Source organism: Orbicella faveolata, unplaced genomic scaffold (genome assembly GCF_042242905.1).
Source record: "Orbicella faveolata isolate gen_17 unplaced genomic scaffold, um_ofav_v1 contig_46, whole genome shotgun sequence".
NCBI classification, from domain to species: Eukaryota; Metazoa; Cnidaria; class Anthozoa; order Scleractinia; family Merulinidae; genus Orbicella; species Orbicella faveolata.
The window spans coordinates 17,518,761-17,544,264 of record NW_028301576.1 but is presented as its reverse complement, the minus strand read 5'-3'; the positions used below and the strand labels follow the sequence as shown (position 1 = coordinate 17,544,264).

The following is a 25,504-nucleotide window of genomic DNA, read 5'->3' as shown; positions in this document are numbered from 1 at the left end:
AATATTTTGTTTCTGAGAAGAATGTATGCGAACATGCGATAGTGTGTCAAAATCGTTGCAGAATGCAAGGAAGATATGTTGTTGGAGGCTGTAGCAATACAGGATGCGTACAATAGAGTATTCCTCTTCATTCAATACCTCTATCTCGATGAAACTGTACCAGAAACGAGAAAAAGACCAAAGAAGTGGGCTGATCTGTGCGAAGCTAAAGCCGGGGAGCCATAGAGGATTTCTTCGATCTCGGGTTCGCCGCTACTGTAAAAACCTAGAGATTTTCATGGCCTGTATATTCTTCTCTATCTCTAGTGGAAAGCTTGAAATTGTCAAGGTACTACATAAGACACGAATTTGGGATAAGCTGGAAGCCATCTGACTATTTTGAGCGCAAACGATCCTCCGAGTCCCAGACGAAACCATAGGTGACGAAATTACACGGTAAATTAAACACATCGCGTTTTGAAATAGAGACTTGTCTAAACGAATAGTAAACTAAACCTACGTTCTACAACGACGCGAAGAAGATTGTTAAGGCTTCGACCTGCTGAACTAGCTATGTATTTGTGGATTTTAATAAAAACACACGCAGGCCGGGGGTCGCTTGTAATCTCGATTGCAATCCCGAATACAGAATTCTTTTGCTCTTTGAGCTTCGTCTTTGAACGAAATACATCTAAATTACAAACTTACAATGGATCAAGCATTTATAAATATATGAGGAAAGTGAAACAAACGATTAAGATTCGACCCTAAAGCTACCGACGGAGATTGTTGTGCTGAAAGAGGAATGCGCTTGTCAGTCAACCGAAACGCATACTAATAAGTCGAGGACTCCCAGGTTATTAGCGTGCATAAAATCGACATTTCATTCAAAATAACAGTGAAGTAGAAATGTATATATTTAACTGAAAGTATACTGAACCTCTTTTCAAGATCTTGTCAAAGGATTTTCCATGATTTCACTAGTACGGAATATGCAAATTTGCGTAGCTTGTGTTCGTACAGAGTAATTGAATATGCGTATACTACGGACGGTCGACAATAACGAAGCGAAAAGTTACCTCACCTTTGAATATTGTTTGCTGACATCTCTGCTTATCTCTTATGTTAAAACTATTTTCAATCATTGATCTGGAGAAGTAGGTAGGAGTGGAGTACGACTGCGTCGCATTTTAACTTGTATTTCGGGGGAAATTAATATTTGAATGTAAAAGTGTTTTGACACTCCGAAATTTGCACGTTTCGTAAGGTCAAATTACCAACTCTTCGTATTCATTGACATCTTTATAACTCTTTCAGAGCTGTAAGCTAACTCCTCAGTCATTGTTTGTACCTTTATAACCCAAATGGACCGGCAAATTGTCGATCCTGGCCTAAATATAATTATACAACGCGGCGATCTCGACTGGCGATCTGCACTTCGAAATGGAAAAAAATATGTACTTCGCAGCCGTCCAAATCGTAGCTAGACTCCGAATTGTAATGCTAGATGATACAGTTCTTTCACTTAGAGTTCTTGTCCAGTTTTGATAAAATATGAATCACAAATAACCCGAAAATGTTTTGACTGCCCTCGAAGCTCAGTCAAAAGTCTCTTGAGTGTTTTAGCCCGGTTCCCGAAGTGACGTCACTAGTAGCCCGACCCAGATCCTACTTTGCGCGGTCGTGAACATAGAAATTACATGTTTAAACGCCTGTAGAAACGCAGGGATTTAATCAGTCGAGATAATTTTCTCGCTGAAGTAATCAGGGAAACTAGTAGATTTTATTAAAGGAAAAATTTTTTGAGGGGTTAGTGGCACTTTAAAGCTCTTTAACTTAACGCTTGTTCGGCAAAACAAGAAAAACAAAACAAATTGCGAAATCAAAAGCTCAGCAATATCTAGTATTACTGTAAACATGTTGAAACAAATGGTAACAAAAATCACAAAACTTACATGGTAATTTGACCACAACTGCCTGATCTTGGTCTTACGCACAGCTTCACTCAAATCATTCACTTGTTTCTTTGTCATCTTAACATCATAAAGGACCAGCCTATCCAGGTGAGGAACACAGCTGAGATGTCGCGTGACATCACTTACTCCTTCACCAAGAGGGTTAAATGACAAGCCGAGATGAGACAAGTTAGGAGCCTGGTACAGAGATGTTGCGATGACAGCAGCAGGCTTGGCTGTCAAATTGATATCGCTAAGTAGTAACGTATCAAGTCTGTTTGTAAAGTTAATACGTGAGACCAGGGTGTCCACCAACACAGGATTAGTGCGAAGTCGAAACCCTCTAATGTCTATAATTCGTGGAGATGTCACAAAAGATAGAACGTCAGCGAGCGTCTCCATCTCTTGCCATCCTTTAACAGGGATATCAATGTTCCTGACACAGGAGAGACAATGTTGAGTAGCCTGAGTATCAGCAGTGCTGTTCTCAGTCAAACACAAAGCGCTACTGTTGTCTTGTTCATTTGACGTCTGGTCATCAACTGGCTTCTTCTTCTGAGTAAACTCTGACGATGAAGTAAGCTGCCTTAACATTTCAGTGGGAAATGCCGAGAACCGTGTCTGAATCTCAGCAATGTTAAGGTATATCTTCCCTTCTTTCTTCAGACCAATAACATTTACATCTCGAAATGAATATTTCTTTAGGAAATCCGAAGCTTTCTTTTCGCCCGAACAGCATACAACAACTGCACTGAGGTCTTCTACCACACTGATTAGGTCCCGATAGCTTTGCTCAGTACGTAGGCCGCTAGGGAAGAAAATTAACTCTGGCGCCGCAGCAGATTTTAGCAAGTGCTCGTTGGCAACGCTATGCAGCTGGTCAGAATCAATTAACAAAACACCACCAACGTAAGACAAAAACTTAGGATAGTGACCTCGCCTCTTCTCAGCAGAGAAGGAAAAGAAGCTATGTGAAATAAGAGTTAGAAACTGGCGTTGATTGTTAGAAAAATCTTTAATACAAGAAATCTCAGTGAAGTTGTACTCTGTCAGACTTTCCTTCTTTCCTACGATCCCCAGATGATTCAGAATATCGTATGCCGCATCTGCTGACAGCTCACAGGCAAATCTGATAACTTCAATCATCTTGGCAATCTTTTCAAATGATTCAACTTGGGTCAGACAGGTTGTACTTGTTTCTTTTAACAACTCCTCCTTCAGATAAAACGCAGCCAGGAACTCTTGTACTGATTTATGAATAAAATATACAGCTTCCTCAGGTTCAAGACTTGAAACATTAAGTACATGAAACAAACCGACTTCAATTAATTTCGTCATTAAATTACTGTCGGGTAGTTTGCTTAAAGGAAAAGAAAGATTATCCTCTAAAAGTGCATCAAAGGCAAGCTTGCCTAATGTACAAAGCTCTTCTTTGTAGTCGTCTATTTTTCTGAACTGCTTTGGTTTTGCATCTTTTGCGACTGCGTGGTGCAAGAAGGTTTGAAGAAACTGTTTGTAAATGTCGGCCCGTGATTTTAGCAGTTCCCTCAGGTGGTTTTCCTTCCAAACTAAGCAGAGCATCATCAGGAGAAGAGGGATTTCGGCCATGTCTCTCAAATCTTTTTCGTACAAGTAGCTTACCAACTTTTCAACATCTTGCGGATCTCTTAGAAACTTGCTTGCAAACACCTTGACTTGATCGTTACTCTTGAAACCGTTTATTTCAAACTGAACGTGGCTGGGTGATATTAACTCTTCAGCTTTCTCTTGTCGGGTCGTGATAATTACGCGGATTTCCCTCAGTGACGTGCCCTCCCAAATGTCACGGACAGGTGATTGTTCGCCAATACAGAAGTACTCATCGTAGCCATCCAAAATCAGTAACACCTTTTCTTGATTATGAAGTATGTATTCATAGACATCATCAACCACTTCATCACCAACCAGCAGTTTGGAAGCTCTTAAAACATCACGGATATTTTTCAAATGACACACATCTCGCAACTTAATCAGAAGCACAACATCAAACCTCTTTAGGATTTCTCTCCTCTGTTTAGCCCAGTCGAAAGCAACCTTTTGAGAAAATGTGCTTTTCCCAACGCCTGGCCGGCCGTAAACCAGAAGTCGCTTTGGATTAGGATGATGCTTGTCGCCTTTGAATATGTCGGTGTAGTCTTCAAGTTTTTCTTGTGTCACTCCACTGGGTTCCCTGTCATCCCTGACCCAGGATAGCTGGGTGTATATTTTATCAATATGAATGGCTGAGGCTGGTTTCCATGGGATGATCTTGACTTTACTGAAGGTGTTATAATGAGAACGTAGCTGTTTTTGACACTCCTTCACAAACGGTTCTGTATGAAAGAGAAGAGAAATGAGTTTGAAATTACAGGACTTGGGCCCAGTTTTGACGAATTAATTATGACGAATTTACTACAAAGAACAGACTGATTAAACACATGATATACTCCCATGCACTACAGAAAGGAAGAGATCTGTGGCAAGCTGCTAATTGGCTGAAAGTCTATCAGTCGAACCTTAGTCCAGTTCTGCCAGCCTGCTCTCATTTCAATTTCAAAATTACAATTTGAAATGTTCTCGTTATTTAAGTGACATCAACGAGAGAATTTTTATTCTCCACTAAGTTACTTATAGTTTATATGTTACGAAATCTGATCTCGCATAATTTAAGGTTTACTAATTTGGCCGTTTTCAGTTTATCATTGTCATCAGACAATTAAGGACGGTGCCTACTAAATATAAAGGTTTTTGTGCCAGGTTAGGACCACGCAGAAAAAGTAGATCTTTGCAAGGGCTATTGGAATCCACAAAGAAAAATTGGGGTAGCCACGCATTTTTACTCAGGCAGTGAGGCCTGGGTTTAACTTTCAGCTCTCTTGTTTTTTTTCCTCGTTCAGTCACACATCGCCGTCTGGTCTCTAAAGCGAATGCGTCACCTGTGCATGCGTACAGTAAATGGAATTGACAGAAGTTTTCGTCTTTTAAAGTTAGCATGGATTCCATGATTTCTAGGGCGATGGAATCACATGCAAACAAACACACCGTTCGCGGTAGACCAACACTAAAGGACCTTAAACGTTTTCGGAACGGGTCGGTCTGCAAGCCTTACGAGAGATCAATTTACGAGCGAACATTTTGAGTGAGTTTTTCAAGAATCATGTTATACCAAAGAAGCTAACAACCGGGGATATCAACTCTTCAACGTGATTAAAAGCATCTTCAGAGGCGTCATCGTATTTTTAGACGTGATCGTGAACCAAGTAGAATCCCAGCACGAACTCAAGAACGTCTGAGCAACAAGGGCAGAAAGGTTAGACGATTTGTTTACGAATGTATCTGTTCGAGTACACCTAAGTAAAACGCTCTGAAAAACTTCGTTAAGTATAATAAAGTTAAAATCTCGAGCTAAACGATATTCTCTCGTTATTTTCTTGTAACAGAGTTATGTGTCTTTACAAGAATGAAACCCATGAAGCGAATTATTGTACATTTAAGCTGAAAGAAACTAAGTTATGTTGACCCTAGCAAAACAATTCTTGGCTTGCACTGTCACGGAATCCTGACGCAATAAGAAAATTATTCGAAAACCATTTAGTGAATAAAGTCAAGAAATTGTGATGTTATAGGAGATTAATAAAGATGACACATCTCTAATTTTTAAGTCTGCGTTTTCCCAAACCTCAGATATTCGTCGAAATATTTTACACAAATTTACAGAGCACAGTATAGAGCCGCCATGATGGTGTACCTCCGCGGTACACCAACATTGCGGCCGGAAAATAGTGTAAACATCTCCACTGAACAAACAAGCATTTACATAAGCACCTTTCCTAATACTTTAACTTCTGAATGAGCTACAAATCACGAGATAAGTATATGTTTCTCGACAAACGAGTTCGTAGCTCAATGTCACGCACCGCCATAACTCTGAAATTCAAAATGTCTCGCTTGCTTGAGAAACGCAAACAACAACAACAACAACAACAACAAAGGCTAAGGAAAATAGACTGAAACGTTTATAGGCTGATATCAAGACCTTGACTCATTTCACGCCGTAAAGGCCTTCAAACGAGTAATAAGCTATTAATCGATTCCAAGAAATGCAGTCAAAGGCACAATAGCTGGAGCACATCGATTCGATTGAATTTCGTACGACTTCAAATGCAGAACATTTAGCTCAGTTGCAATATAGCTAGTGCTTCTCAGTATAACGACTGCCTGGGTACACGCAGCAAAGCGTCTAGTTTCGAGATTATTAGCCTTAAATCTCAACAAAAGTGCTGACATCAGTATTTTTCTGAAAAAAGAAGGAATGGATATTTCTTCAGAGATTTCCTTAGAGTTCGCCTTTACATACAGAAAAGGAAACACATTTATAAAGATCTTAAAACTGCATGGTAAATGGTACCATAAAAACCACTTTTGGTATGTTTTTAATGACAAAATCGTTGCAACAGCGCTTTTAGCGTCTCTGACAGCCTTCCTCTGGTTCAGCTAAAATACTGGTGGTGAGAAACCAAAAACAAAATGTTAGGGTAAACACGTGTTTTTTAAAGTTATTGATCTTTTTTGAAAACTTTTACGGTACCCGTTACATTTTTTTCCTGTCACCTCCCGAGAAGGTAAAACATTTGCGTATCTCGCACTTGTTTTGCGCGCGCACTACGCCATCTGCAGGTACATATTTACAGTTAGATTTCAGTATAATTTTCGACAGATAACAATGGTTTTTCAGCTGGAGGACGTTAACAGTTTTGGTTAGCGATATGCTGCTATTCTGGTGTTCCTGGTTTAAGTACAGGTTCAGTACACTTGATTTCGTCAGTAGCGCGCGCTACGATTGCCTTTCAGACGTTAGTATTAGTCGCGCGTGCAAAATGACGCAAGGAACCCTAAGAAAAACGAAAATAACTTCAGGACTTGAAAGGCATTAAATCACCTCGGTATACGTAGCAATAGCTTCAACCTGCTTTCAAACACGCGTTTAAGCCCAGGGCCAATGAAATGACAGAAGAGGTCCATAAACAACCGGTAAAAGAGCTTTAATTTACTCTTGATTTCTCGCACGCGATACATGGCGTCACATGAGCGCACGCATAAATAATGGACATGTGCAGTTCAATTCTCGTCCAAGGTTGAAATAGCCAGTCTTTGGTCGAGGATTGCTCGAAAACCTACCTTACAACCCACGATGAAATTTTCACAGTTGATTTTTAGGGGCGAATCGCGTCTAGAGCCAAAATTTTTAAAATAAACGGCACGCAATGCATGCAGAAGCGATGACGTTTAAAAATTGTTCCTAGAAGATTGGAACATGAGCAGACAAACTGATTCTTAGGGTTAGAAATTTTAGGGGTTTACATATAGGGTAGTCCATTGGTGGCTCATTCAAGTAGTTCATGTACCAGGGCTATCTTGTTAACCGCGCGGCCATGGGCCGAGCGCGGTTCATGGTTTACCCGTGGTTTTTTAACCGCGCGGCCATGGGCCGAGCGCGGTTCATGGTTTACCCGTGGTTTTTTTTTTTTAACCGCGCGGCCATGGGCCGAGCGCGGTTCATGGTTTACCCGTGTTTTTTTTTTTTTCGACTTCGGTGCGAGCAGACCCAAGCTTCCACTCGGCCAAATTTTGAGTCGCGCAAACTGTGATGTTTACTCGCCAAAAGCTGTTGAAACAATAAATCTCATCTTTCGCGGGAATAAATTAAAAACCCAGCGCTCGTCAAAAATTATATTTTTTCACCAGAAATTTAGCTCGGAACATATACATATTTATATTTGTTTGAATCGTCAATGAAATGACCTTTTCCGGATATTTTTTCCTTCGGGGTCAACCGAAACCTCAGATTACAAAATCACGCCGAACCCACATGTTGCAAAAAAATCTCTTCAAAACCCTGACTTCGAAGCGATATAACACTTCAGCGTTAATAGCTACCACACATCGGCAGGCGGTAAATCTATTCCTTAACAATCCAGCTTTATCGTGTTAAAATTTCAGCGAAATCGAACAAAACCAGAATTAATTAGAATTTTTTTGTGACCTCACTTCCCAGACTTGTCCTAACAAAGGAAGCAACGGTCGCCCATAGCAACCGAAAAACACCAACATAACAAAGCCGACGTTTTGGCCAAAAAACTCCACAATTATCGCCTGAGAGTTTAAACTTGAATGGGAACATCTTTTTCGAACCTTTTTCAACTGATTTAGACGAAAGACTGGCCTCGGCGGGCTACAAAAACGACAAAGAGAAAAAACAGAACAAGACAGCAGAACAAGCCGATAATATTTCATCGCGTGGCTTTCGACACGAAAACGAAAATACAGCTTACTTCTGGATAAATTCAGCCTTAGAAGCCAGCAACCGGTCCCAAATTACTTTCTGTATCCTTACAAATGTCCTGATTTCCATCTCCGAAAGATTTTGCCCCAATTTTGAGCAAATAAACATTTCGCCGGCGGCGACCGCCATTACGGTGGCTTGCATACTAAATTAGCTAACTTAACAAAATTCTCCCGAGGGGGGGCGGGATACGACAAATTTGGTGAGAATCAAAAGTAACGCCAATTTTCTGTCACGTTTTCAATCTGTGGTCACTGGAGTGACCAAAATCGATACATCGGTCGGGATAGGGTTTTTTTATGACTTGTGTGACTACTTTGCTAGCCCTTTACTCGTGGAAAACACCAATTAAATTTAATCATGACTTTTAAGAAAGAAAGCTGTTGTTAATAGTGTTATTATTGTGTCGTTGATATCGTTCATGCCCATACATATCCCGAAGAAAGTTCTAGATTAAGACCATTAAGTCATCGGAGATTTGTCAACGGCTACCACTGATGGTGCAATAATACAGTTTGTGTTGATCAAGTGATGTGATGTCTACAGTAAGAAAAGAATCATCAATGACTGCTTTGGAATGTGCACTGCGTTCCGACGGTAGTGCTAAGCGAACAGTTAAATTTTAAAAGCGCGGTTATAAGATCTAACAGATCTTCTTGTTTTTTTTCGACTTCTGTGCGAGCAGACCCAAGCTTCCACTCGGCCAAATTTTGAGTCACGCAACCTGTGATGTTTACTCGCAAAAAGCTGTTGAAACATTAATAAATCTCATCTTTCGCAGGAAAAAATTAACAACCTAGCGCTCGTCAAAAATTATATTTTTTCACCAGAAATTTAGCTCGGAACATATACATATTTATATTCGTTTGAATCGTCGATGAAATGACCTTTTCCGGATATTTTTTCCTTCAGGGTCAACCGAAACCTCCGATTACAAAATCACGCCGAACCCACATGTTGCAAAAAAATCTCTTCAAAACCCTGACTTCGAAACGATATAACACTTCAGCGTTAATAGCTACCACACATCGGCAGGCGGTAAATCTATTCCTTAACAATCCAGCTTTATCATGTTAAAATTTCAGCGAAATCGAACAAAACCAGAATTAATTAGAATTTTTTTGTGACCTCACTCCCCAGACTTGACCTAACAAAGGAAGCCACGGTCGCCCATAGCAACCGAAAAACACGAACACAACAAAGCCGACGTTTCGGCCAAAAAACTCCAGAATTATCGCCTGAGAGCTTAAACTTGAATGGGAACATCTTTTTCGAACTTTTTTCAACTGATTTAGACAAAATACTGGCCTCGACGGGCTACAAAAAATACCAAGAGAAAAACAGAACAAGACAGCAGAACAAGCCGATAATATTTCATCGCACGGCTTTCGGCACGAAAACGAAAATACAGCTTACTTCTGAATAAATTCAGCCTTAGAAGCCAGCAACCGGTCCCAAATTACTTTCTGTATCGTTACAAATGTCTTGACTTCCATCTCCGAAAGATTTTGCCCCAATTTTGAGCAAATAAACATTTCGTCGACGGTGACCGCCATTACGGTGGCTTGCATACTAAATTAGCTAACTTAACAAAATTCTCCCGAGGGGGGGATATGACAAATTTGGTGAGAATCAAAAGTAACGCCAATTTTCTGTCACGTTTTCAATCTGTGGTCACTGGAGTGACCAAAATCGATACATCGGTCGGGATAGAGTTTTATTATTAAATTATATGACTTGTGTGACTACTTTGCTAGCCCTTTACTCGTGGAAAACACCAATTAAATTTAATCATGACTTTTAAGAAAGAAAGCTGTTGTTAATAGTGTTATTATTGTGTCGTTCATATCGTTCATGCCCATACATATCCCGAAGAAAGTTCTAGATTAAGACCATTAAGTCATCGGAGATTTGTCAACGGCTACCACTGATGGTGCAATAATACAGTTTGTGTTGATCAAGTGATGTGATGTCTACAGTAAGAAAAGAATCATCAATGACTGCTTTGGAATGTGCACTGCGTTCCGACGGTAGTGCTAAGCGAACCGTTTCATTTTTAAAGCGCGGTTATAAGATCTAACAGATCTTCTTGTTAGTCCATGTACTCGTACTAGGGGTCAGCGAAATGGAGATGGAAGTCAGGACATTTGTAAGGATACAGAAAGTAATTTGGGACCGGTTGCTGGCTTCTAAGGCTGAATTTATCCAGACGTAAGCTTTATTTTCGTTTTCGTGCCGAAAGCCACGCAGTGAAATATTATCGGCTTGCTATGCTCTCCTGTTCTGTTTTTTCTCTTCGTCTAAATCAGTTGAAAAAAGTTCGAAAAAGATGTTCCCATTCAAGTTTAAGCTCTCAGGCGATAATTCTGGAGTTTTTTGGCCGAAACGTCGGCTTTGTTATGTCCGTGTTTTTCGGTTGCTATGGGCGACCATAGCGTCCTTTGTTAGGTCAAGTCTGGGAAGTGAGGTCGCAAAAAAATTCTAATTAATTCTGGTTTTGTTCGATTTCGCTGAAATTTTAACAAGATAAAGCTGGATTGTTAAGGAATAGATTTACCTTCTACCGATGTGTGGTAGCTATTAACACTAAAGTGATATTTGGCTTCGAAGTCAGGGTTTTGAAGAGATTTTTTTGCAACGTGTGGGTTCGGCGTGATTTTGTAATCGGAGGATTTTGTTGACCCCGAAGGAAAAAATATCCCGAAAAGGTCATTTCATCGACGATTCAAATGAATATAAATATGTATATGTTCCGAGCTAACTTTCTGGTGAAAAAAAATAATTTTTGACGAGCGCTGGGTTTTTAATTTTTTTCCCGCGAAACACAGGGCCGGAGATGAGATAATTATGAGTTTGCCCGTGAGCGCAAATTTATCCGACACTGTATAAACCAAAATCCACCCCCAAATCTTCCTTTAAAAGCTGAAATTAAAAGCACTCCGCTGATCCTACAAATAGCAAAGAAAAGCCGCAAAGTACAAGTTTCTCTCTCTGAAATCGACACCTTATCTTTAAAGATATTTGGCAACGCTAATTACCTCACAGAAAATTAATTTGTTGTTAACCGTATACTCGTCATCAATGAACATTCGTATTGTCTTTACCCTGACTAAACGATTATCGATTGTTTAATCGCAACCACTCTTTCGTTGACAGAAAATATAAAACAGCACATTTCCAAAACTTCATAAAAAACTGAAAACTGCAAATGAATCGTACCCTGACTTCATTATCATTACTGTAAACTGTATAGTTCAGTGCTCATACAATGCTCATTCAATTCACTTCAAGACTGGCAAAAGTACAACTGTGCTACCAATCCGTAAATTTTATGTAGACCCTTCAGCTATCGCGTGTGCGACTTGCTTGTCTATCTAAATTTGTATGTATGGACGATATGTTCTCATTACGAACTTGCCAGTGAGCGCAAATTTATCCGACACTGTGTAAACCAAAATCAACCCCCAAATCTTCGTTTAAAAGCTGAAATTAAAAGCACTCTGCTGATCGTACAAACAGCAAAGGAAAGCCGCAAAGGCAACCCGTAAAGGAATGTTACTCTCTCAGAAATCGACACCTTATTATCTTTAAAAATATTCGGCAACACTAATTACCTCAACGGAAATTTATTTGTTGTTTTATCTGTATACTTGTCATGTCGATTAAAAGCAGTCTGCTGATCCTAAAAACAACAAAGGAAAGCCGCAAAGCTTTCACCCATCGTCTGTGCGACTTACTTGTCTATCTAAACTTGTATGTATGGAGGATATGTTCTTATTATGAGTTTGCCCGTGAACGCAAATTTATCCGATACTGTTTAAACCAAAATCCACCCCTAAATCTTCTTTTAAAAGCTCCAATTAAAAGCATTCCGCTGAACCTACAAACAGCAAAGGAAAGCAGCAAAGGAACTCCCAGAGCGCATTTCGCTTCCACAGGGGGATAAAAAGTGCGCGACATAAGCGCACGGACATAAGCGCGACAAACTATGCGAAATCACTATCCAGAGAAATGCATGGGTGCCAGCATAAAGCGATGACGTCACGCAATACGTCATCGCTTAAAAATCTGTCAGACAGATTTTGAGCTATTTTTGATTTCACATTTCTTAATTTGCGAAAAATCTGTCTTACAGAGTTTATTTTACTATGCATGAATTTTAAATCAGAGCAAATTTCTTACTCCTGAAATTTTGAGGTGGGGTCATACGGGTGGATTTTGAGAAAAACGTCATTTAACCTACTAGTGCCCAGTCTCTCCTTGGGTACTCGGTCATTCATTTTGGCCATTTGTATATAAAGAAAGGAAAAACATCTTGGAACATTTTTCAAAAGAGTTAGAAGTTGGGCTGTTTTAATTTATCAAAACTGTAGTAAGCCACCTTAAACTATACCCTTGCGTGATGCGCAGAACGTGTGCGCACGAACAAATGTAGGCACCGTCCTTAAAATCACTTTTTTAAGTATATGATATAAGTATATGTCAATCAAAGACCAATGAAACTTCGCATTGATGTGACGGAGGGAAGACTATTAAAAGGCTTTCGAAAACTGATCTAGTCTTGTTAGCTATGGTCCCCCAAAATTGTATCGAAACACTCACAATATGGATCTTCCGGTGTAAAATTTGCTGTAACCTGTTTTTCTAATACTTTTCTATTACTATTGCAAAGAAAATTATCCTCAGCATATGTTTCAGTTTTCCCATGGTGGCTGACAAAATGGAAAAAGGATACCATTTTCTTCTTATCTGGTAAACTTAGCAGCTAAAAGTATCCGAGACTGATCTGCTCAAAAATCGAACCAACTTATGGAGAAATAACTGTGACTTCAGCATCCAGCATGCATGCAAGGAAATTGCAGTCTTGAGGTCAATTCAAGATGTGTGCGCACATAGTACATGTAACATTGTACCCCTTGGCCTATATATTACATCTATATAACAACAAGTCAGGTTTTCTTTCTCCCGGTTTTCTGCTGCTATGAAAAATGGAATGAAATGTTCACATAAACATATCAAATGGAGCTAACACTGAAAGGAATTGTTAAGCACTATTAATCAATCATCCCTTCCGAATTCGTGGATATGGTGATCTATTCTCTTATTCCTGTTTTATATGTCGTAGTTTCCAAAAAAGGTTTCTTAACCCCTCCTCAACCCACTTCCCCACCAAAGTTCATTACCAAATATCCTGCACACTTTCTTAGCTACAGCAGTTAAGGTGGCTCCATAGGGTAATTATTTATGGCGTTGCGCGCGCAAGTGTTATGTTTTGAATGCTGTTTTTGCATTTGCTTTCTCACCTAGTCGTCTCAAACTTATTAATGTAATAAGCAATGATTACATAGTGTTTTGCTATCATCTCTGTTAAAATTTTGGGATTTAGTCTTAAATTATAAATGCCCAAACAAAAGTCTTTTTTACTGTGTTTATGGCTTTATTTGTGATTTTCCTGAATTTCCTTCAGTGAAATATCCCAAAATTTTTACATCAAATCCCTTCCAGCGGGATACGAATTTGAAACACGAAAAAAGTAGGGTTTGTAAAGGCAGATTTTTCGATATTTTCAAATTTAATTCTTTAACCGCTGCAAAAACTCTGGCCTCATAGATTTCCCTGAAAAACGAGCTCCCGCTAGAGTAAAATATTTACTACCAATCTGCCAAATTTTACTGAATTTCACCGAAGGAAACGCGAGAAAATTCATTGTCAGTTTTGCTTTTTGTGCTCACGTTGACGTCAGAAAATATCCAAAAACACTGACGTTTTCCTTCGAGCGCGCGCAAATTACTTGAGCTTTCGTGCTCAGCGCGCGTGCGATTGTAAAACTATAGGGAGCCACCTTAAGTTGTGCGTGCGTAGCTACAGCAGTTAAGTTGTGCGCGCGCGATGTACGACACTCGAAGCGGCGCGCGCTTCTGCAACAAATTTGCACGCGCAACATTCCGCAAGTTTTCAACGGGTTTCTAATTTAAGCTGTTTTACGCTCAATTATTACACTTTGTAGCCTTGCGAGTACTATTCTTTAGTCATTGGATGTTTATTTGAACGTGTATTCAGTTATTTAAGGCTTTTTCACGCGTATTTGTTTCGCGTGTACGCTACCCTTGTTTCTAGGTCTTTCTAGTAAGTTCTGTGGTGTTGCGAAAGCACGCGCGTAGCGCCGCGACACCCAACTAGCGTTAAAAAAGAGTAGTTTTTTCGTTAAGAGATCAGTTGACGCAAGATCTGTTAATTCACCACAAGTTAACAAGTTTCTCCAAGTTTATCATTGTTCTGGTGATCAAGGCAGCACCAAGGTAATTATTTTTTACGCTATTTTAGTTTGTTTATGTAAGCAGTTTATATCTTTAGTCGTTTAAGTTCAGTTTCACCGCTTGTGAATTGTAAATTTAAGTCTTAAGGTTTTAGACAAAGTCAAGTTGTATACGACATCGTTTTACCGTTATTGTAAATCTATCTTACGTTTTCTCCTTTCACTTTTGTAATTTTCGAAGCATGTGAAATGTACTTAAATCTTGTTATTTTCGCAAGCTAATTTGTAGTTTATTTGTATCTTTTATTTCAGTTCTCACGGTGTTTATAGAGTTTTTAAAGAATTTTAATAAACAGCAGTTTGTGAACCGACGTTTAACCAAATCACTGGAGCAATACTCTCCGGGCACTTTTGTCATCAGGCAGCCCCCCTCCAATCAAGAATATAATTTTTTTCGCTATTCAGTTTGCACTAGTCGCGCGCTTTAAAACCAAATCATTACTTTCGTATCTGACATTTCCTGCTCATTAATGTTTGCAGTAACGCAACTGAAAACGTTCTAAAGTATTCAGTTAAAAAAAAAAACTGCAAAATTTGAATTTTGGCTAAATTTCACCGACCATGTTATTTACTACTGCGTCTCAAGGACATTTCTAAATAATAAAGGACTCGTTTCTCACCTTTCTTCACTGGAAATTCCATCACTTCGTGGCCAGCAAGATGCCTAAGATCAGGATAACCTTTAATTAACTTTTTATTAACTTATCAATGAATATTTTCTGCTTGTGGTTACTGACCTTCCACCCATCTATCCTGTATGACAGCCTTAGCTATAGAAAGAGGTTGTACATTAAGGTGATTCCCTAGAAATAACATTTGACGTTAGATTTTTTCCAATTTTTTTGTGGTTGTTCCTAATAATGCAGGTCTTCGAAATGTGCGATAAAAGGCATATGGTACGGTGTTCGTTTAAGAGTCATAACTCGTACAAAGGTGCGTCAAAAATCCGTGCAGTGGTACCCGTTAATTGCGTTTTTTTTTCTGGACACCACTACGTTTCGGAGTATCAATGACCAAACACATGGAGTTAATATCAAAAAGTCTCCACAGATATATTGCGTCGTCTTAAAGGAACAATTTGATATGTGTTTCTTGGCAAAAATGTACATCTTGGATCAGAGTTGACAAAAAGTCTTTCTAGCGTGGGTCTTCTAAGGGTGGTAAGGTTCAGGTGACGAGTGAAGGGGTAAGTAAACATTTTTGGCAGTGTTTTTTTACCTGACGTTAAAATTTTTTCTTACTCATTCAGTGGAAAGGCAATGAATTATACAATAATTTATGCAATAACAAAGTTACCTTACGGTGCTTGATTAGGAGAAAACAAGCACTTACTTCGCTGTCGAGCTTAGCTTCCTGGAAGTCTCTTAGGCCCGGTTCATACGTCGCATTTCTGCCGTGTCGAATTCAATTCAACGAATTAGATTCGACAGAAATTCGACGTCTGAATCGGCTGCCGCATTTCTGCCGCACGTTCGACTGGTCTTGTCACATTATCCGACAGAAATGCGACACTGATTCAGACGTCGAATTTCTGCCGTGTCGAATCTAATGCATACATTATGTTAATGTACTGAGCATGCGTAAATGTTTTCCCGCCAAAGAAAAAGAAGAAACTTGGCCATTCTCGACCCAGAGCAACCCGAACATGTTGCAACACATACTGCTCCGTTGTCAGCCTTCTCCTTCTCGTTACGTTGGCGGACAATTTTTAGCAAAATTAAAGTCCTTCGTCGCTCAGTATTTTCGTCCGCCATATTGAATACTCTACGTTTAAAGCATTTTCCGCTGGCCGACATACCCGACAGTATAAATTCTGAATTAAGTGCGACACAAGTGCGACGTATGAATGCACAGTCGCATTTCTGCCGCACTTAATTGAATTGAATTCGACACGGCAGAAATGCGACGTATGAACTGGGCCTTACGTTGTGTGTGTGTACGCGCTCGTGTGCGCGCGCTAATAACGCGAAAATCGTGCGCAGTAGGGATGCGCAATGCAACACTGAGGAATCACCTTATGGGCCCATTAAGCGATTTATGCCGGCGCTCGCGCGCGTTGCTAAGGAGGTGAAATTTCACTTCCGGTTACTTACGTCAGCCTGAGCGTGGAAAATAAAAACAACTGAATAACTTGTAAATTCTGTTACATTAAAGATGTTTTTTCTTTGTGTTTCATAAAATGCAGAGTACAAAAAGTACAAGCAAAGACAAAATAACACAAAAACAGAAAAACAAGACCAATAGAAAGAAGAAAAACTAACTCCTAGTGGCTTTGTTTGATCTTGCCGAAGAGCGCTGGTAGTGTAAATTGCGCACGCGCTGATAGGGTAACTTCCAATATATATCGGGCGCACTTCCAGTTTCTTTAAATGCTAAAGAAAACGCGCTTTTTTACTAAATTCGGTCTTTTTCGACGGATTTCAATTAAAGCCAACGTTGGAAACATAGCTATGCATTCTTTTTTTCCAAAATCATGATTTTTTCAGAAAATTACGACTTTTTTTAAATTTTGAAATTCTCTAAAAATCTGACCTTTTAGAAACGAGACAAAATCTATGCATAGCGTAATGAGGATTTAAATTAAGATATTAAATCAATGAAAAAAATCACGATAAAGTAATTTGCCCGGGAGCCTTTGCCTTTTTTCAGTATTAGTCACATGACCATGGGCCTGGCCTGATGACGTCATCACTAGTGTTACTGATCATTGAAAAGTTAAAACACATGAGATAACTCTGAACTAACCAAAAATGATGCGGTTATATGAGAATAAATTTTCCTTAGCGACAGCTCGAAGAGATCTGTTAATGGGCGCTGAAAGGCCATTAACTTATCTTTTCGACCCGTTGCTAAGGAAATTTACCCTCATATGACCTCGACATTTTTAGTTAGTTCAAAGTTTTAACTTCATGTGTTTTAACTTTTTCATGATCAGTAACACCAGTGCTAACGTCATCAGGCCTTTCCCATGGTCATTTGACTAATCAGTTCAGAAAAAATGGAAAGGCTCCCAGGTAAAGTACGCTATCGGGACTTTGTTCATTGATCCAATATTTTCATTTTAATCATCATTACGCTATGCATAGATTTTGTTTCATTTCTTAAAGGTCAGATTTTGAGAGAACTTCAAAATATTGAAAAATTCGTAATTTCCTGGGAGAAGCAGGATTTCACAAAAGGAATGCATAGATACCGTAGAATTCCGAAAGTAACGGTCCCCCCGAAAATAACGGCTCTGCGAAAGTAACATTAATGCTTTACCTTCCTATTGAACCCCGAAAGTAACGGTTTCCCTGAAAGTAGCGGCCCACCCGAAAGTAGTGGCCCTTTAGAAGTCACTAAAAGACAAAGTCTCTCTTCTCAAGCGCGCGTCATGCGGATGGAGCAGCCTGTATGCAGGAATGAACATTGACTTGAAGAGTTATCTCTGATTTTATTTCGCATCTGACTGAATTTTCTTGAAACTATGATTTATAAGCCGTGTTTGTCTAGCAACAGATTCCAATTAGGTACTGTAGGGTTATCAGTTGTATTGTGATATACTTTCGCCCTACAGTACCAACCGGTTTAAGGTCTGTCTTTTTGTTTATACGGTCTGCTTTGTTTATGAGGGTAGTTGAAAACATACATAAATGGAATGTTTAATTTCTTGTGTTACCTGTCTGCTTTGTCTGAAACGACTGTTACTGTACAAACGTTTTTTAACCATCCGAAAGTAACAGCTACCCGTAAGTAACGGTTACCCGAAAGTAGCGGCCCCTTTTGCCTGCTAAATCCGAAAGTAACGGGGGCCGTTACTTTCGGAATTCTACAGTATGTTTCCAACGTTGGCTTTCATCGAAACTCGTCGAAAGAGGCTGGAAAAACCGCGTTTCCTTCGGCATTCAAAGAAACCGGAAGTGCCCCCCATAGATATCGGAAGTTACCCCATCAGCGCGTGCGCAGTTAACACTAGCAGCGCACTTGGGTAAGATCAAACAAAGTGCGCGAAAGCCACACGGAGTTGGTTTTCTCTCTTTTTTGTTTTGCTCCTGTTTCTCTCTCATTTTGTTTTTGCGTGCGCTTTTTTACTTTGCATTTTGTGAAACACAAAGAAAAAACATCTAAAATGTAAGCGATATTGCAAGTTGTTGGTAAAGGTAAAAGGTAAAGTCTGCATACGAGCCAAGTGGCCCATCAGGCCGGAGCTTATCCCGGTTTCTGTAGTATGAAGCGACTAGGAGTATTTCTACTCCCCCCTGGATGGGATGCTAGTCCATCGCAGGGTTACCTCCAGCATTAAGTTCGCCGGTACCCATTTATACACCTGGGTGGAGAGAGGCACTGTGAGAGCAAAGTGCCTTGCCCAAGAACACAACACAATGTCCCCGGCCAGGGCTCGAATCCGGACCGCTCGATCCGGAGACGAGCGCACTAACCATGAGGCCACCGCGTCTCCCTTTTGCAAGCTGTTGAGTTGCTTTTATTTTCCGTGCTCAGGCCCCCGAAGGGGAGGGGGGAAATTGTTTTGAACTTTACCAACTCTGAACTCACCCCTCTCGCCTTAGTACAAGTTTTTGTCCGCGCGCGTAACTTCAGGCGATTTTAATTAGCCAATCGTGGCTCAGAATGTGTTCGCGCGTACATTTGACCTTCGCTGTTGTAATTTTGCAGATTTTTATCTTTGCTGTATTTTTCTTGCCGTGTTTAAGATTTTAGGTCATCCTTGCCGCCGTTTTTGGAGTTTTGAGTCTAGCTTCTTCACCGTTTTTAGCCATTGTGATTCGCCGTTTATTGCATGTTCCGGATAACGTGGCTCGTGTATTTGCAGTTTGAGCCTACAACTCACTGAATACAATTCCCAACAGAAATCCCAGAAAAATTGGGTGGGGGTGTGGGGCCCGCTTCCCAAAACCCTTACCCTATTTATGACCAAAGTCTGCGATGTTCCCTACCATATTTATGATCTGACCGAAAATTTGATACCCTATTTATGGCTGTTGCGGCTGACACAGATGCACTAAACATAATTTATGAAGGGCTTTTGTTGATGGTCTTATCGATAATGATGAAAAAGTAGCTTCTTCTAAAAAACATGATCAATTCAAGACCAGAGTGCAAAAACCATACCCTATTTCTGACCAAAGTGGCCAAAACCGATACCCAATTTATGACCAAAACGGCTGTAAAACCATACCCTTTGGGGCCCACATACCTATATAGCCCATATAAGGGATTACCCACCGGGGCTCAGGCTGACGTAAGTAACTGGACGTGAAATTTAATTTCCTTAGCAACGCGCGCGAAGTGAGTCGGTCAATGGGCCCTTAATGAGAAAGAGTATAGCTAGTCTGTAGTCTCCCTATGGCCTATTTATCAATTGAACTTGTAAAGATTTTTTGATAGAAATACATATACGATTTAAACCAAGCGATCACTATAAATTACCTTGACTGGCATTTAAAGCAAAGAAGGAAGTCAGGGCACTTATAGCAGCAAAATCGTCTCCCAAGTATAAAACCTTTACAATCACCACACTTGAATCTGAAACAATGGAACATGAATCACGTTATTAGAGCTTGTAAGCTTGAACATAGCATTTAAGTGAGTCGCTTGGTAGGTCGGGCGGGCAGGCAGGCAGGCAGGCAGGCAGGCAGGCAGGCAGGCAGGTGGGGGACGCAAAAGAAGTTTATTTCAAACAAAAAAAGGCATAGTATTCGAACATTCAAAAGGCCTATAGAACCGAGCTATTTTCCATTTTGCCTTAGCTTGAGAAACAATGGTTATCATCTGCATAAAAAAGCAGTCACAAGAGTCATACAAAACAGTGCCATGTTTTTTCATTAGCACTAGCAGGCTGACATTATGTCTGCAACTACAAATGGCCATTTTGGTTTTGGTATAACACTCAAAAAGAAACACAAAAAATTAAACACATTTTATTGAAGCTATTTTTTCGCTTTCCCATGAGCTCTTTTCGTTTATTACAAAAGCTACTTTCACCTCTTTCTTCCTTTTTCTTTCACAAAAATATATTCTCTTGGAGGCATTTGGAAGCAGTCATACAATATAATAAGAATATAATAAATAGCAGACAGAAGCTAACGGCTTAAAGAAACACACAATGAGACCATGCTGGCGAAAAGGCAAAGTTTGTTGTTCCGCTACACATTCCACTGGCTATTTTTTTGGCGAATTCAAAGAATTTTTACTCACAAAATTCATTCACTGAAATTCTCTACCGTCGGAATCCCCGAAATAACGTAATGTGGCCAATTTTGTGTGGCCTACACAGACACGTCTAGGATATTAAATTTCCACAATTCTCAAAACGCTTGTATCCTAATCAAAAGGACTTACAAAGAACAGATCAAGAGACTTCAGTTCTAACTTCTTAACTACTACAAGAAAGTAAAATTATCTTATATTCTTTTCCTTCTTCACGAAGAAATTTGTTGCGCCTGATTCCAAGCAACTAGAGTAGTTATTTTTCCTCTAATGTTTAATAGGGACGGACCATTATATTTCTATGGGGTGGGGTCTGGGCAATTTCCAAAAAAACAATCCTGCACAGCAAAAACTGTGAAAAAAAAAAAAAATTGGTGCAGGAGGAGCCATGGGGAAAAAAATCGAGCAAGTGCTCCTACAATCACTATTTTGATTTTTATGTTAAAAAAATTATTGCACAAGCTATTGCCCACCAAAAAATCATGCACAACCTAAAGGTGCGAAAAACATTTTCAGGCCCCAGAAAACTCCCAACTCCCCAACCGCCCCCCCCCCCCCCCCACTCCCCCCAAACCCTTGGAAAAAAATAATTTTCCGTCGCCTTATGTCGTAAATATCATACCCCACTGTACGATATATTTCTTTTTGATCATGAGTGGCATTGAAAAACAATTGAATTTTGACAGACATGATTGCAAAGTAAATAACCTACGTGAATAGTCACACCGCGTAACGAGCCCCTTTAAACATCACAAATATAAATTCTTAGCTGCGTATTGCGTGACATTACCGTGTGCTCGGGGCAGAGAGGAACTGCCTTTTGAAAGACACAGGGATGCTCATCATCTCGCTTAGGGGTCTTTGAATTTTTGGTGTCCACTTCAGCTGGTAAAGTGTAGTTTAAGACAATAATTTCACCACAAACACACTAATCTACAAGTTACGTTTGCCACTTACGTCTGCTTACTGCTAAGATGATTTGGGTGTCCTATTAAGCCTGCGATATTGTACGCGTGGTGGTTAAATATTTGAAGCGGTGCACTTTTTTAATTGAAGGTTGACGAGGTGAATGAAGCAGCTTAGTTTGATTTCTTTAAAGTAAAAACAACATAAACAGAAAGCAACTATGACTGAACACAATGAATATGGCACATGGTGTGACATACAAGGATTTTAAGGTGATCAAGTGAAACTTATGGCTTCCCTTGCACATTCTGTCACAATGAATTGTTCAATTTAATTATTATCACTTTTTTAAGAAGTTAAAAATTACCAGTTTGTAGACGACTAAACAGCTGTTTATTCTAGCACTAACCTCATTTCAATAACTTCGTGATTTTCTGTGTGACCTTCTGCTGTTACCCTTTCTGTTTGAAAAAAAATAAATTCAAACTTAAATAATTATACAACAAAAATGTATGCGTCAAATTACTTCAAGACAGCACCTAATACATCCCTGTTTGGCAATACAAATTCAGTTTGGAAACAAGTGTGTTTTTGGCCAATCCCTGCTGAAAAAAGAGTACTTAGAATTCTTGACGGTTGCATGTGTTCACTCAGGAATAGCATTCAAGCCTACCAAACACAAGCATGTAGCCCAGGAAGGGGTCGGGCGTGTACAAAGACTAGAATTATGGACTCATGTTGGTAAAAGTTGGCACTCTTTTTCTCAGAAGCTTGAGTCCATGGAAAAAAAAAATCTCTCAGAATACTTTGTGTTACTTAGGAACATCATTATTTACTGATTAGGGGAAAACTCAGTTTAAGGCATTAATTTATCAAGAGTTGTAACCATAAAAACTGATTTATCTCCCGTTCAAAAGTTGAAAAGGACCTTTTCTGTACAGAAGGATGATATAGCCATCCTATCGTCGTTTTCTTTAGCTCCCAGGGATATACCATAAATGACTATACTCACTCGTGTAACAGTCAGAACAGAAGTCAACATCAATGCAGTTAAGGCAGCGGTATCGGATGTCTGACAGTATTACACCACAGCCATCACACTGATACTGTACAGGAAACTGGTCCTGGAACCGTGCTACAAACATATTCAGTCGCTAGGAAGAAGAACAAAAAAAATATTAGTTATTGTAGTATTAAAATACTACTAATTTATATTGAGAACAGTGCAACAGTTTACTCTTGTCTTACTCGCAAGTTTTTTTCACAAGCTACTTGCGTCTGTGATAGGAAATTGAATGTGTTATTTATAATAATCATACAAACCTTTCGTTGCTGATCTGTCTGTGCCTCCTTCAGGTGTTGGAAGGAGTACCAGTCCTGTTTCACCATCTTCAACCAAGCATCGTGATCTTCATATTGATCCAGCTCCTGTCCTCTATTCATGTCCTTCACAGTAGTTTGGGCTACAGGCAAAAGAGAAGCTTTTTTTAGAACTATTTTGATGTACCGGCCGTATTTGCGCCAAATTTCAACTCAAAAACTTGACAACTTAACAGATTGTTTTTTCACTTATTAGTGAAGTTACTTTCCTTGACTTGCACCTATAAACATCTGTGTAGAAGGCTACACTGACTCTAGAGTTTCACCTCTACGTTTTCATTTTTTCATCATCTGTAATTTATTACCTCTTTCAAGCTGTTTTGCAGTAAGGATAACAAAAAAGCATTTTTTTTTTTGCACGTTCACAATCAACAAACAGCTATAACCACAAACAGCTCAGATATTTATGAGTTGTATTTGATATGTTTGAGGTAGCTGCCCATCAAGTAAGTTTTAAAGCACAACATAGTAGTTAACTTTCTTGACCAACAACACCACAACATTTTACTGAGCCTGTGACGAACTCGCAGCATGCTTCACAGTTACCATGCTCAATCCAGAACTATTGCCCCTAAAATAGTACCTGCAATCCTGCTTCGTTCAGCATCTGGATGGTCACTCTGTGAACTGTCTTCGCCTGTTGATGTGTCTACATACGTGAAAGAGAAAACCTGGTCAAATTGACCCTCTTAAAAACTTAACACCTGATCACCAAGGGTAATCATGGGAGTGTGCCCATTAAATAATTGGTGCCCATAAAGAAAAATAACTGTTATTTACAACAACAAATTTGCTATTAAGATTTAAAAAGAAAACTTTACAAATACACTACTACATTTTTTACACCAGTTGAAACTGCGGGGATAATGTAGGATGTCCAGAGAAACTCGGATTCTCTCAGTGGTACAAATATGTAAACCCTTGTGTGTGACACACGGTTTTATATAAGGACTTTGCAGTTTTCCACACTTCCATTTTACTACATTGTGATGGTATAGCAGTGCTTGTAAGTGCAAGTTAAACTTTGTTTAAACCAATTGGCCAGAAATATCAATCTTAACATTGGGAACAGAAAAGTACACAAAGCTTTGAGGATCATTGGTTTTACAAGCTGATTGTCACCACTCTCAATTTTTGTTTTCCCTTTGAACTGCTGAGCACATGTTTCACTTTACAATGCCTCTCTCTAAGAAATCAATTTTTCTTGATAACAAGCATTAATTCTCAATTTTTTTTTTAACTCACTGAGACCTGTTATGATTCTATTTTGGGTGTGAAATCGTTATTTGAGACTGTAATTTGGATTTTTTTTAACTTTATAGACACGGGTGTTTAACAGGAAAATACACCAGTCATAAAATTTACATGAAACATCATCTGGGACCTGAGTAATGTTTTTCTTGCCGGCTGAGCTTGCTAAAGAGGCAAGAAATGAAGGTCTCACACACTGAATGGGGGGGAGGGCTGGTCCTGAATCAGGATATTAGATATCACATTTGCCTGATTCAGTCATGTGATCACGTTCGTTTCTTGCCACAAGAAGCAACAGCTTTTTCACTGTTCTACGACAAGAAGTGCGCTTAAAACATCGCTCTTAACACAGTATATTGCCCTTGAAATTGAGTGCTACTAAACGTCGTTTACATCACTGGGCGACTCAAATGGCACAGAAATCACGAATTCACTGTTCGCGGTAATTCATCCCTCTCAAGGAAACTTGAATCCCTTTTGAGGGATTATTCCACCCTTTCGAGGGATTATTCAGCCCTTTCGAGATATTTCAAGGATATTATTTCAAGGAGCTATGGATTGTCAAGCTTGCTCATGAAGAAGGGGCTTTTTACTAGATTTTTTTTAAACAAAATTTGAACAAGAAAAGTGTTGGTCTTCTAATAGGAATTATAAATGTTATCCAGAATTCATGGTAGCTTGAAGATATGAATTTTATTTTCTCCCGTTAAAAACAATATCTTACTCACACTCTGGGTGTAGCTACCATTGCGCACGTTGTGCGGACCTGTGTATGACGTAACGTGTTTGCTTCACGTGTTATGAAGCATGTGGGTTGTCTTTGATTTGCGATCCGCCATGTTGTTGTTTTTGAAGAACATTGGACATTTGTACTTGGAACGAAATAGTCGGTAAGTATTGCATTCGTCTAATTTCGCTCTTTTGGTTCCCGTACTTAGTTAGTTCCTTTTGATGTCTGTAGAAAACCTGGACTACATGAACCTAAATCGCTAAAATTGGGCTGATCGAAATACTTGTCGCAGTACTTTAGCTCGTGGATGTTTGGATTTACAAGTGGATTTATTAAAGTTAAACTAAAAGTGCTGAGTTTTCGACGTTTATTTACATGCAACATAATACGTAGCACCTGGGCTTCGTAACACTGGGCTC

The 25,504-nt window shown here is 39.4% G+C and overlaps 1 protein-coding gene across 2 annotated transcripts in view; it reads right to left on the bottom strand.

Moving 5' to 3' along the window:
- The window catches only part of LOC110040394 (uncharacterized), a 37,818-nt gene extending 12,942 nt beyond the window's left edge, over nt 1-24,876 (bottom strand). For both annotated transcript variants that reach the window (XM_089278629.1, XM_089278630.1), the window contains exons 1-7: nt 23,688-24,876; nt 23,048-23,187; nt 22,737-22,878; nt 22,134-22,185; nt 20,039-20,134; nt 15,232-15,275; nt 1,935-4,285 (exon numbers count right to left, since the gene is read on the bottom strand). In XM_089278629.1, the coding sequence (XP_089134755.1) occupies nt 1,935-4,285; nt 15,232-15,275; nt 20,039-20,134; nt 22,134-22,185; nt 22,737-22,878; nt 23,048-23,167 (2,805 nt within the window). In that variant the 5' untranslated portion in view covers nt 23,168-23,187; nt 23,688-24,876. The remainder of the gene's footprint in view (nt 1-1,934; nt 4,286-15,231; nt 15,276-20,038; nt 20,135-22,133; nt 22,186-22,736; nt 22,879-23,047; nt 23,188-23,687) is intronic.
- Nucleotides 24,877-25,504: the final 628 nt, after the last annotated feature.